General features: G+C 54.6%; 1 protein-coding gene across 8 annotated transcripts in view; it reads right to left on the bottom strand.

Annotated features, from left to right (window-relative positions):
- The window catches only part of ARHGEF11 (Rho guanine nucleotide exchange factor 11), a 38,937-nt gene that overhangs the window by 22,410 nt on the left and 4,077 nt on the right, over positions 1-12,450 (bottom strand). For 7 of the 8 annotated variants that reach the window (XM_063176676.1, XM_063176681.1, XM_063176677.1 and 4 more), the window contains exons 2-15: positions 11,330-11,424; positions 10,022-10,120; positions 9,081-9,130; positions 8,825-8,882; positions 8,264-8,400; positions 7,127-7,198; positions 5,645-5,773; positions 4,432-4,545; positions 3,470-3,550; positions 3,261-3,326; positions 2,622-2,723; positions 1,598-1,696; positions 900-942; positions 641-737 (exon numbers count right to left, since the gene is read on the bottom strand). In XM_063176676.1, the coding sequence (XP_063032746.1) occupies positions 641-737; positions 900-942; positions 1,598-1,696; positions 2,622-2,723; positions 3,261-3,326; positions 3,470-3,550; positions 4,432-4,545; positions 5,645-5,773; positions 7,127-7,198; positions 8,264-8,400; positions 8,825-8,882; positions 9,081-9,130; positions 10,022-10,120; positions 11,330-11,424 (1,242 nt within the window). The remainder of the gene's footprint in view (positions 1-640; positions 738-899; positions 943-1,597; positions 1,697-2,621; positions 2,724-3,260; positions 3,327-3,469; positions 3,551-4,431; positions 4,546-5,644; positions 5,774-7,126; positions 7,199-8,263; positions 8,401-8,824; positions 8,883-9,080; positions 9,131-10,021; positions 10,121-11,329; positions 11,425-12,450) is intronic. The other variant, XM_063176682.1, reaches the window with a different exon arrangement.

Below are 12,450 nucleotides of genomic sequence, written 5' to 3'. Positions count from 1 at the left end.
CTAAAAAAATAAAATTGGGATTGGGGACGGCCGGGATTCCCAAATTCCCTAAACCCGGGATGCCCTGCTTGGCTCTCCGGGAAAAGCTAAAAAAAACCACGGGATTGGGGACGGCTGGGATTCCCACAATCTGGGATGTCCCGTTCGGCTCTCTGGGAAGAGCCAGAAAACGGGGATTGGGAACTCCCAGAATTCCCAACATTCCCAAAGTCTGGGATTTCCTGCTTGGTTCTATGGGAGAAGCCAAAACACCGGGATTGGGATTGCCCAGGAAGTCCCGAAATTCCCAAAATCTGACATTTCCCTCTTGGCTCTCTGGGAAAAGCTAAAAAAACGAGATGGGGAGGGCCTGGAATTCCCTAAATCCCTGAAATTCCCAATTTTCCCCTTGGGTCTGTGGGCAAAGCCGAAAACAAGAGGATGGGGAGGCTCCCGAAATTCCCCAAATCTGGGATTTTCCTCAGGTTCTGCTGGGAAAAAGCAAAACAAAATACGGGACTGGGAGGCGCAAAAACCTCCCAAAATCCGGGGTTTTCCCGAGGTTCTGCCCCAAAACGGGACGGGGAGCTCCCGGGATTCCCGGAATTGGGATTTTCACGGGATTTTCCTGGATTTTCCCGGGATTTTTCCAGGTTCCCACCTGTAGTCCTGGAGCTGCTCCTGGATCTCCGGGATCACCGATTCCTGCGCCTCCAGCAGCGCCGGCCGCAGCTCGTCCCCGTTCCGCAGCCGCAGCTCTGGGGATGCCGGGAAATCCGGGATTTTGGGGAAAACTCCGGGATTTTGGGGACGCTCCGGAAAATCCCGGGATTTTGGGGAAAAATCCGGGATTTTGGGAATTCCCAACCCCGGCCCAGGGCTGCTTTTCCCGGGGGAAATTCCCGGAATTCCCAACTCACCGATCTCGGCCAGGAGCTGCTCCGGCAGCTTCACCCGCAGGGGCTGCAAAACAGGGAAAGGCATCCCAAAGTATGGGAAAAGCATCCCAAAATATGGGAAAAGCATCCCAAAAATCTGGGAAAGGCATCCCAAAATCCTGGGAAAAGCATCCCAAAAATCTGGGAAAGGCATCCCAAAAATCTGGGAAAGGCATCCCAAAATCCTGGGGAAATACTCCCAAAATACAGGAAAATACATCCCAAAACCCTGGGGAAATCCGTCCCAAAATCTGGGAAAATACATCTCCAAAATCCTGGAAAATCTTCATGAAATCCCAGAAAAAAATCCATCCCAAAATCCCAGGAAATCCTCCGAAAATCCTGGGAAATCCATCCCTAATTCCTGAAAATCTCTCCGAAAAATCCCAAGAAATCCTCCCCAAATCCCTGAGAATCCTTACCTTCCCCAAATTCCTTAAAACTCTCCGAAGTCCCAGGAAAATCCTCCGAAAAAATCCCAGGAAAATCCTCCCCAAAATCCCGGAAAATCCTCCCGAAATTCCTTAACGTTCTCCCCAAAATCCCGGAAAATCCCCCGTAACTCCTGGAAAATCCTCCTCAAATTCCCGAAAATCCTCCCCAAAAATTCCAGAACATCGCCCCAAAACTCTTGGAAAGCCTGGAAAATCCTCCCTGAACCCCTTTGGACGCGGTCTCACCGCGGCCCTGTCCAGGAAGACGTTCCAGATGTCCCTGCCCAGGGCGCGCCCGTCCCGGGGGCTCTGCTGGCAGCAAACCTCGGAGCACAGGTGGAACAGCTGCGGGGAGGAAATCCAGGAATTCTGAGGAAATCCCCAAATTTCTGCTCCATCCGGAGCCCTGGGGATGCTCTGGGGAAGGGACAGGGGTTGGCAATGGGATCCCAACAGCAGAAAACCCCAGGAATCTTGAGGAAATCCCGGAATTCCTGCTCAGGTTTCATTCCCAGGAATATTCCTGGGATCTCTGGGATCCCAAGAGCAGAAAACCACAGGAATTTTGAGGAAATCCTGGAATTTCTGATCCCAGGAATATTCCCGGGAACTCTGGGAGGTGCCAGGGGTTGGGAAGGGGATCCAAGGGTCAGGAAATCACAGGAATTTTGAGGAAATCCCGGAATTTCTGCACCCTCCTGATCCCAGGAATATTCCCGGGAACTCTGGGAGGTGCCAGGGGTTGGGAATGGGATCCCAAAGTCAGAAAATCACAGGAATTCTGAGGAAATCCTGGAATTTCTGCACCCTCCTGATCCCAGGAATATTCCTGGAATCTCTGGGAAGGGCCAGGGATTGGAAATGGGATCCCAAAGTCAGAAAATCCCAGGAATTCTGAAGAAATCCCAGAATTTCTGCACCCTCCTGATCCCAGGAATATTCCCGGGAACTCTGGGAGGTGCCAGGGGTTGGGAATGGGATCCCAAAGTCAGAAAATCCCAGGAATTCTGAAGAAATCCCAGAATTTCTGCACCCTCCTGATCCCAGGAATATTCCCGGGATCTCTGGGAGGTGCCAGGGGTTGGGAATGTGACCCAAGGGTCAGGAAATACAGGAAATTTTGAGGAAATCCTGGAAATTTTGAGGAAATCCTGGGAATTCCGCTCCATTCCAGAGCCCTGGGAATGCTGTGGGAGGTGCCAGGGGTTGGGAATGGGATCCCAGGGGCCAGGAAATCCCGGGGATTTTGGGAATTTTGGGAATTCCTTACCAGAGGAGTGGGATCGGCCTGGGAGAAGAGGAACCTCAGGAAAACCCCCAGGTGGGCCGGGCGGGATTTGAGAATTCCCAAATCCTGGAACACGGAATCGCTCTGGGAACACAGAGAGGGAGAGGTGGCAACTGCCTGGATCCCAAAAATCCCCTCCAAAATCCCACCTGGAATCCCCCAAAATCCCCTCAGAAATCCCCCCAGGAATCCCAAAAATCCCACCTGGAATCCACAAAATCCCAAAAATCCTACCTGGAATCCCCAAAATTCAAAAAATCCCCTCTTAAATTCCCACCTGGAGTTCCCAAAATCCCAAAAAATTCCCTGAAAAATCCCACCCAGAATCTCGAAAATCCCACCTGGAATCCCCAAAATCTCCTCAAAATTTCCCCCTGGAGTTCCCAAAACTCCAAAAATCCCCTCAGGAAATTCCCACCTGGAATCCCAAAAACCCCACCTGGAATCCCCAAAATCCCCTCGAAAATCCCCCCTGGAATCCCCAAAATGCCCTCATACATCCCACCTGGAGTTCCCAAAATCCCAAAAATCCCCCCAGGAATCCCCAGAACCCCCGAAATGCCCCCAAACACCCGCCCAGAATTCCCACAGCCCCCATTCCCGCTTTTCCCGAGCCCTCACCTCGTTGCTGCCGCTCCCGGGCTCACAATCCTCCTCGGGCCCGATGATCTGGGGCCTCCCCGATCCCTGTCCCAAAGAAAAACCGGGATCAGCTCCGGGAATGTCCCCGGGGAGGGGGGGATCCCCGTGGGGATTCCCGGATTTTTTTGGATTTTTTTGGGGGATTTTTGGGGGATTTTTTGGTGTTTTTTGGGGTTTTTGAGCCGCACCGGGTCCGAGGGGAGGCGGGAGCCGAGCACGGGGGAGCTCCGGGGGCTGCCGGGCTGGGAGAAGCCGGAATTCCGGGACACCTGGGAACGGGAATTTCGGGATCAGCACCCCCAAAAACCCCCCAGGGGAATCCCAAATCATGGGGGCAGGGTTTCCAACCTCTCCTGGAATTTTCCCCACTTTTCCCAAACTTTTCATGGAGTTTTTTCCAGAATTTCCATCCCCTTTTCCCAGATTTTTCCTGGAATTATTCCCCTCCTTTTTCCTCAATTTCCCCCCCGGTTTTTCCCTTACTTTTCCCTTAATTTTCCCTTAATTTCCCCTTAATTTCCCCCGCCACCTTCTCCCCAAAACTTTCCTGAAATTTCCCCTCTTGCTTTTCCCAAACCTTCCCTGGGATTTCTCCCCCTTTTTCCCAAACCTTCCCTGGAACTTTCCCCTCTCTCTTTTCCCACATTTTCCCTGCAGTTTTCCCCCCACTTTTCCGTGATTTTCCCAAACTCTTCCCTGCCCTTTTTCCTGGATTTTCCCCAGAATTTTTCCTGGTTTTTTTTTTCCCCCGGATTTTCCCCAGAATTTTCCTGTATTTTTTCCCGGGTTTTTCCCAGAATTCCCCCGTATTCTTTCCTGGATTTTTTCCCAGAATTTTCCCTGGATTTTTCCCAGATTTTTCTCAGGAATTTCCCCGCCCTTTTCCCCAGAATTTTCCCCTGATTTTCCCCAGTTTTTTTCTGGATTTTCCCCGTTTTTCCCCCGTTTTTTTTCCCAGATTTTCCCCATATTTTCCCCCTGTTTTTCCCCGTTTTTTTTCCCAGATTTTCCCCATATTTTCCCCCTGTTTTTCCCCGTTTTTTTCCCGTATTTTTTCCCAGATTTTCCCCACATTTTCCCCCTGTTTTTCCCCGTGTTTTGCCCCCGTTTTCCCCGTGTTTTCCCCCCGTTTTCCCCGGGATCCCCTCACCTCTGCCAGGGCCGGGCCCCGCTCCTCGGGCCCCGCGCTCCCGTCCTGGGGGTCCCTGGGGAGGCGCCCCGGGAGCTGCGGGGACCCCTCCAGGGGCCGGGAGGGGCCCAAATCCTGGGAAAAAGGGAAAAGGGATCAGGGAGAAGTTCCCACCGAGCCCCCTCCATCCCCAGTTCTGGTTTTTGGGAAAAGCGGAATTCCTGGGAAACACCGGGAAGGGCTCAGGGGCAACCCCGGGATTATTCCTGGAATTCCCAGATTTATTCTTGGATCTATTCCCAGACTGATTCCCGGATTTTTCCCCTGGATTTATTCCCGGGATCATCCCCAGGATTATTCCCGTATTTATTCCCAGAATTCCTCAGATCATTCCCACACCAACTCCCAGATCGTTCCTGGATCATTCCTGTATTTATTCCCAGGATAATTCCCATATTCATTCCCAGAATTCCCAGATTCATTCCTGGATTGATTCCCAGCTCACTCCTGGATTTTTATTCCCAGATCATTTCCACACTCACCCCCATATTGATTCCCGGATCATTCCCAGAATCATTCCCAGATGCATTCCCGGATCATTCCCAGAATCTATCTCATGATAATTCCCATATTCATTCCCGGATCATTCCCATATTCATCCCCGTACATTCCCAGGATCATTCCCAGATATTTTCCTGCACATTCCCATATTCATTCCCTGATCCATTCCCGCACATTCCCAGGATCATTCCCTGGTGTTTTCCCACACATTCCCATATTCATTCCTGATTTTTTTCCCTGTACATCCCCATACCCATCCCGGTCCATTCTGCACATTCCTGCATCCATTCCCGGGTCATTCCCAGAATCTATCTCATGATAATTCCCATATTCATTCCCGGATCGTTCCTGGATCATTCCCATATTCATCCCCGTACATTCCCAGGATCATTCCCAGATATTTTCCTGCACATTCCCATATTCATTCCCAGATCCATTCCCGCACATTCCCAGGATCATTCCCAGGTGTTCTCCCACACATTCCCATGTTCATTCCTGATTTTTTTCCCCCGTACATCCCCATACCCATCCCGGTCCATTCTGCACATTCCTGCATCCATTCCCGGGTCATTCCCAGGATCATTCCCCGTTAATTTCCCGTCTCCACCCGCATCCATTCCCGGGTGTTTTCCCGGATCATTTCCATCCCGTTCCGTTCCGTTCCGTTCCGTACCGGGCATGTGCCCCGCGTCTCCTGCAGCACCTTGAGCTGCAGCTGGCTCAGCCGGCGCCGCGCCCCCTCCAGCTGCTCCTCCAGCGCCGCGCCCGCGCCCGGCTGCCGCTGCAGCAGCTCCTGGAAACGCTGGGGACAGAGAGAGACGGGGAATCGCGGCAGGGCTCACAGGGAAAACGGGCCAGAAACAAACGGCCCAAAACCAGCCACGAAACAGCCACAAAACAGCCCAAAACCAGCCTGAAAACAGCCCAGAAACAGCCCAAAACCAGCCTGAAAACAGCCAAGAAACAGCCCAAAAACCAGCAAACAGCCCAAAAACCAGCCTGAAAAGAGCCCGAAAACAGCCCAAAACCAGCCTGAAAACAGCCAAGAAACAGCCCAAAAACCAGCCTGAAAAGAGCCCGAAAACAGCCCAAAACCAGCCTGAAAAGAGCCCGAAAACAGCCCAAAACCAGCCTGAAAAGAGCCCGAAAACAGCCCAAAACCAGCCTGAAAAGAGCCCGAAAACAGCCCAAAACCAGACAGTGAATTACCGAAGGGTTCAAGGAAAAACAGCACAAAACCAGCCCAAAAACAGACAGGGAGTTCTGACAGTGCTCACAGGGAAAAACAGCCCAAAACCAGTCCCAAAAACCAGCCTGAAAACGCCCCAAAACCAGCCTGAAAACAGCCCAAAACCAGTCCCAAAAACCAGCCTGAAAACAGCCCAGAAACAGCCCAAAACCAGACAGGGAATTACAGCAGGGTTCAAGGAAAACCAGCCCAAAACCAGCCCAAAACCAGCCTAAAAACAGACAGGGAGTTCTGACAGGGCTTACAGGGAAAAACAGTCCGAAAAGAGCCCAAAACCAACCCAAAACCATCCCCAAACCAGCCCAGAAACAGCCCAAAACCAGCCCCAAAAACAGACAGGGAGTTCTGACAGGGCTCACAGGGAAACAGCCCAAAAACAGCCCAAAAATAGCCCCAAAACAGACAGGGAATTCCAGCAAGGTTCACAGGGAAAACAGCCTAGAAACAGACAGGGAATTCCAGGGAAACGCGAGAAAACAGCCCAAAAACAGACAGGGAATTCCAGCAGGGTTCACAGGGGAAAACACACCAAAACCAGCCCAGAAACAGCCCAAAAGTGGACAGGGAATTCCAGCAGTGCTCCCAGGGAAATACGGGAAGACACACAAAAAAACACACATGGAATTCTGACAGAGCTCCCAGGGAAAAGACCCCAAAAACAGAGAGGGAATTCCCAGCAGCATTCCCAGGGAAACCCAGGAAAGCACCCAAAAAAAACCCAAAAAATAATAAAATAATCCGCAGAAAAATCAAAACTAATTCCCAGCGTGGCAGATCCAGGGATTGAGGGATGGGGTTAGAGGGGTTTTCCTGGGATTTTCCCAGGGTTTTCTGGGAGAAGTAGGAAAAAAAAGAGGAGGAAAAGAAAGGGGAAGAAGTGGGAAAATGGGAAAGGTGGGAGAGTACCTGGAACTCGGCCTCCTCCTGGCGCAGCATGTTGCGCAGGATCTGCGCCGCGTGCTTCTGCACCTCGGGGTCCTGCAGGGCCACAGGAGGGGATAACAGCGGGAACGACAGCGGGAATGACAGCGGGAATGACAGCGGGAATAATGGGAATGACAGTGGGAATGACAATGGGAATAACGGGAATGACAGCGGGAATGACAGCGGGAATGACAGCGGGAATGACAGCGGGAATGACAATGGCAATAACGGGAATGGCAGTGGGAATGACAATGGGAATAACAGGAATGACAACGGGAATAACAATGGGAATAACGGGAGTGACAATGGGAATAACAGGAATGACAGCGGGAATGACAACGGGAATGACAGTGGGAATGACAACGGCAATAATGAGAATGACAACGGGAATGACAATGGGAATAATGGGAATGAAAATGGGAATAACAGGAATGACAGCGGGAATGGCAGCGGGAATAATGGGAATGACAGCAGGAATGACGGGAATAACAACGGGAATAATAGGAATGACAGCGGGGAATGACAATGGGAATAACAAGGGGAATAATGGGAATGACAGTGGGAATGACAATGGGAATAACAATGGGAATGACAATGGGAATAACAAGGGGAATAATGGGAATGACAGTGGGAATGACAATGGGAATGACAATGGGAATGACAATGGGAATAACAAGGGGAATAATGGGAATGACAGTGGGAATGACAGTGGGAATAACAATGGGAATAATGGGAATGACAGTGGGAATGACAGGAATAACAACGGGAATAATAGGAATGACAGTGGGAATGATGGGAATGACAATGGGAATAACGGGAATGACAGTGGGAATGACAATGGGAATAATGGGAATTACAAGGGGAATAACAGTGGGAATGACAGTGGGAATGACAGCGGGAATGACAGCGGGAATAATGGGATAATGGGAATGGTGGGAATGATGGGAATAGAACAATGGCAATAATGGGAATGATGTGAATAACGGGATAATGGGAATGGCGGGAATGGGAATAACGAGAATGATGGGAATGGGATAATGGGAATGATGGGAATGATGGGAATGACGGGAATAACGGTGTCCCCCCGTAATTCCAGGTCGCCCCCGGGCTGTGCCTCACCTGCAGGGGCCGCGGCTCCGTGATGCGCTGGGGGGGCCCCTGGGGACCCCCCGAGGGCTCCGGCTCGGGCTGGGACCCCGGCGCCGCGGCGGATCCGGGCGGGGAGCCCAGCAGGGTCAGCGCCACGTAGGCACCGGCTGGGAACGGAACGGGACACGGGAATGTCGGGGGCAATCCGGGCAAATAACGGGGGGAGCTGAGCTGGGATTGCGGGGAAAATCCACAGGGGAAAAATTCCAGGGAAAGTCTGGGATAATGGGGAAATGTGAGCTGGGATTGCGGGGAAAATCCACAGGGGAAAAATTCCAGGGAATGTCTGGGATAATGAGGAAATGTGAGCTGGGATTGCAGGGAAAATCCACAGGGAAAAAATTCCAGGGAAAGTCTGGGATAATGGGGAAATGTGAGGAGGGATTGCGGGGAAAATCCACAGGGAAAAAATTCCAGGGAAAGTCTGGGGCTGGAAACACTTCCAGAATTCCTGACGGATGGAAAACGTCCTCCCCATGCCCCAGGTCCATGTTTTCCCAGGGAATGGGAACAGAATTCCCAGGAACTCACACTTGATCAACTTCACCACCTCCAGGTGGGAGCTGTTGGTCACCATCGTCCCGTTCACCTGCAACGGCCGGGAAAGGGCTGGGAAAATGGGAATTTACCCCGGGAATGTGGGAAAGGGATGGGAAATGGGAATTCACCCCGGGAATGTGGGAAAGGGCTGGGAAATGGGAATTCACCCCGGGAATGTGGGAAAGGGCTGGGAAAACGGGAATTTCCCCCGGGAATTGGGAGTTTCCCGGGATCCGGGAGCGCCCACCTTGAGGATGCGGTCGCCCTCCTGCACGCCGGCCCTCATGGCAGCCCCACCTGCGCACAGCAGGGTCAGGGCAGGCCCCACAGCGACTCTGGAACCTTCCACGGGGGCTCTCCAACCTCCCCGGCCCCCAAACCCACCCAAAACCGGGACATTTCCAAGGAAAACCCCGTTTCTCCCACGTTTTCCCCACAGTTCTCCCACATTCTCCTGCCATTTTTCTCTCCCCCATTTTCCCGCCATGTTCCCCTCACTTTCCCGCCATTTTCTCCCCCATTTTTCTCCGTTTTCTTCCCCATTTTTTTCCTTTCTCTTCCCATTTTCTCCCCCAGGCTGAGGCTGAGGATGGATGAGGAGACCCCTGGCGATTGTCCAGCCTGTCCATCCCAGTGTCCATCCCCGTGTCCATCCCCATGTCCACCCCTGTTTCCAGCAGTGTCCACCCCAGTGTCCATCAGTGTCCATCCCCATGTCCATCCCCGTGTCCATCCCCATCTCCATACCCATGCCCAGCCGTGTCCAGCCATGTCCACCCCCGTGTCCAGCAGTGTCCACCCCCATGCCCAGCCGTGTCCACCCCAGTGTCCACCCCCGTGTCCATCAGTGTCCACCCCCATGTCCAGCAGTGTCCATCCCCGTGCCCAGCAGTGTCCATCCCAGTGTCCATCAGTGTCCATCCCAGTGTCCAGCAGTGTCCATCCCAGTGTCCAGCAGTGTCCATCCCAGTGTCCATCAGTGTCCATCCCAGTGTCCAGCAGTGTCCATCCCAGTGTCCATCAGTGTCCATCCCCGTGCCCAGCCGTGTCCACCCCAGTGTCCAGCAGTGTCCACCCCCGTGCCCAGCCGTGTCCACCCCCGTGCCCAGCAGTGTCCATCCCCATGTCCAGCAGTGTCCACCCCCGTGCCCACCCCCATGTCCACCCCCGTGTCCCCCCCTCACGCACCGGGCCGCACGGACTGCACGAGCACCACGCGGTCGCCGCTGACGGTGAAGCCGAAGCCATGCTGGTCCCGCTGGATGATCACGCAGCGCTGCACCAGCCCTGCCGGACAGACAGACACACGGACAGGGGGACAGGGACACACAGACAGACACACGGACAGGGGGACAGGAGCGAGAGGAGGCAGTGAGGCTCTGGACTCCGGCTTCCCATGGCCACTGTCCACCCCTGATCTCATGGTCACTGTCCAGCCTTGACCCTCAGGTCCTGTGGCCACCCCGACCCTGTGGTCACTGTCCATCCCTGACCACCAGGTCCTACTGTCCACCCCTGACCCCATGGCCACTGTCCAGCCTGACCCCATGGCCACTGTCCACCCTGACCCCATGGCCACTGTCCAGCCCTGACCGCATGGTCACTGTCCATTTCTGACCCCATGGTCACTGTCCACTTCTGACCCCATGGCCACTGTCCACCCTGACCCCATGGCCACTGTCCATCCCTGACCTCATGGTCACTGTCCAGCCCTGACCCCATGGCCACTGTCCACCCCTGACCCCGTGGTCACTGTCCATCCCTGACCCCATGGCCACTGTCCACCCCTGACCTCAGGGTCACTGTCCTGTCCACCCCTGACCCCATGGTCACTGTCCACCCCTGACCCCGTGGACACTGTCCATCCCTGACCTCATGGTCACTGTCCATCCCTGACCCCATGGTCACTGTCCACCCCTGACCCCGTGGACACTGTCCATCCCTGACCTCATGGTCACTGTCCATCCCTGACCCCATGGTCACTGTCCATCCCTGCCCTCATGGTCACTGTCCATCCCTGACCCCATGGTCACTGTCCACCCCTGACTCGATGGTCACTGTCCATCCCTGACCCCATGGCCACTGTCCACCGCTGACTCGATGGTCACTGCCCAGCCCTGACCACCAGCTCCTGTGGCCACCCTGGACCCCCAATCCCCCCGTTCCCCCTTGTGGGACCCCAAATCCCAAACCCCAAAGTTCCAAGAGCGCAGGAAGATCTGGACCCGCACCCCGGCCCCGAGTGCCCCCAGAGTGCCCCCGAGTGCCCCCAGAGTGACCCCAGTGTGCCCTCAGAGTGACCACAGAGTGACCACAGAGTGCCCCCCGAGTGCCCCCTGAGTGACCCCAGAGTGCCCCCTGAGTGCCCGCCGAGTGCCCGCCGAGTGCCCCCCGAGTGCCCCCCGAGTGCCCCCAGAGTGACCCCTGAGTGCCCCCCGAGTGCCCCCAGAGTGCCCCCTGAGTGCCCCCCGAGTGCCCCCGAGTGCCCGGCCCCACCTGTGCTGTCGCTGCTGTCCGGGGGCGGCCGCGGGTGCCCGGGCGCCCTTCGCTCCGAGGGGGCCTCGCCCAGGGCCGAGGAGAGGCTGCTCAACCTGGGGGGGAACAACGGGGACACACGGACACGGCTCAGGACACACGGACACGGCAACGGCAACGGCCGGAGTGACCGCTGGGCAGCGCCAGGACAGCCGGACACGGGAATGGGCAATGGGCAACGGCCGGAGTGACCGCTGGGCACCCACTGGACAGCCAGAGTGACCGCTGGGCAGCGCCAGGACAGCCGGACACGGGAATGGGCAATGGGGAATGGGGAACGGCCAGAGTGACCACTGGGCAGCGCCAGGACAGCCGGACACGGGAATGGGCAATGGGCAACGGCCAGAGTGACCGCTGGGCAGCGCCAGGACAGACGGACACGACCCAGGACAGACGGACATGACCCCTGGACACTGCCAGGACAGACGGACACGGCCCCTGGACAGCACCAGGACAGACAGACATGACCCAGGACAGACGGACACGACCCAGGACAGACGGACACGGCCCCTGGGCCCTGCCAGGACAGACGGACACGACCCAGGACAGACGGACACGGCCCCTGGGCACTGCCAGGACAGACGGACACGACCCAGGACAGACGGACACGGCCCCTGGGCACTGCCAGGACAGCCGGGGCTTAACCAGGCTATAAAAAACTCGTTTAATTCGGCTTAATTAAAGCTCCTTAATTGCCTCGGGGGCGGCCCGGCCATGGCTGTTCCCACAGTAATTCCTGCAATAATTCCCACAATAAAAATTCCCAAAATTCCCAAAATCCCCAAAATTCCAGGGACCCTGCCCGCCCTTCCCTGCTCTCAAAAATCCAAAATTCCAAAAAAATTGAGCTTGGAATGGGGAAAAAAAATTCCCTTTTCCCAACATTTCTGCATATTGGGTTCCTTCCCAGCTCCCAAAATTCAAAAATTCCCTAAAACTCCCAAAAATTCCCCAAAATTCCCCAAAATTCTCAAAAATTCCCAAAAATTCCCCAAAATTCTCAAAAATTCCCCAAAATCCCAAAAAACTGGAGATTGGAACGGGAAGAAATTCCCATTTCCCAACATTTCTGCCCACCGGGT

The sequence above is a fragment of the Melospiza melodia genome, chromosome 25 (genome assembly GCF_035770615.1).
Source record: "Melospiza melodia melodia isolate bMelMel2 chromosome 25, bMelMel2.pri, whole genome shotgun sequence".
Lineage (NCBI taxonomy): Eukaryota > Metazoa > Chordata > Aves > Passeriformes > Passerellidae > Melospiza > Melospiza melodia.
Note: the sequence above shows the minus strand (reverse complement) of the source record. Positions and strands in the feature narration are given on the sequence as shown.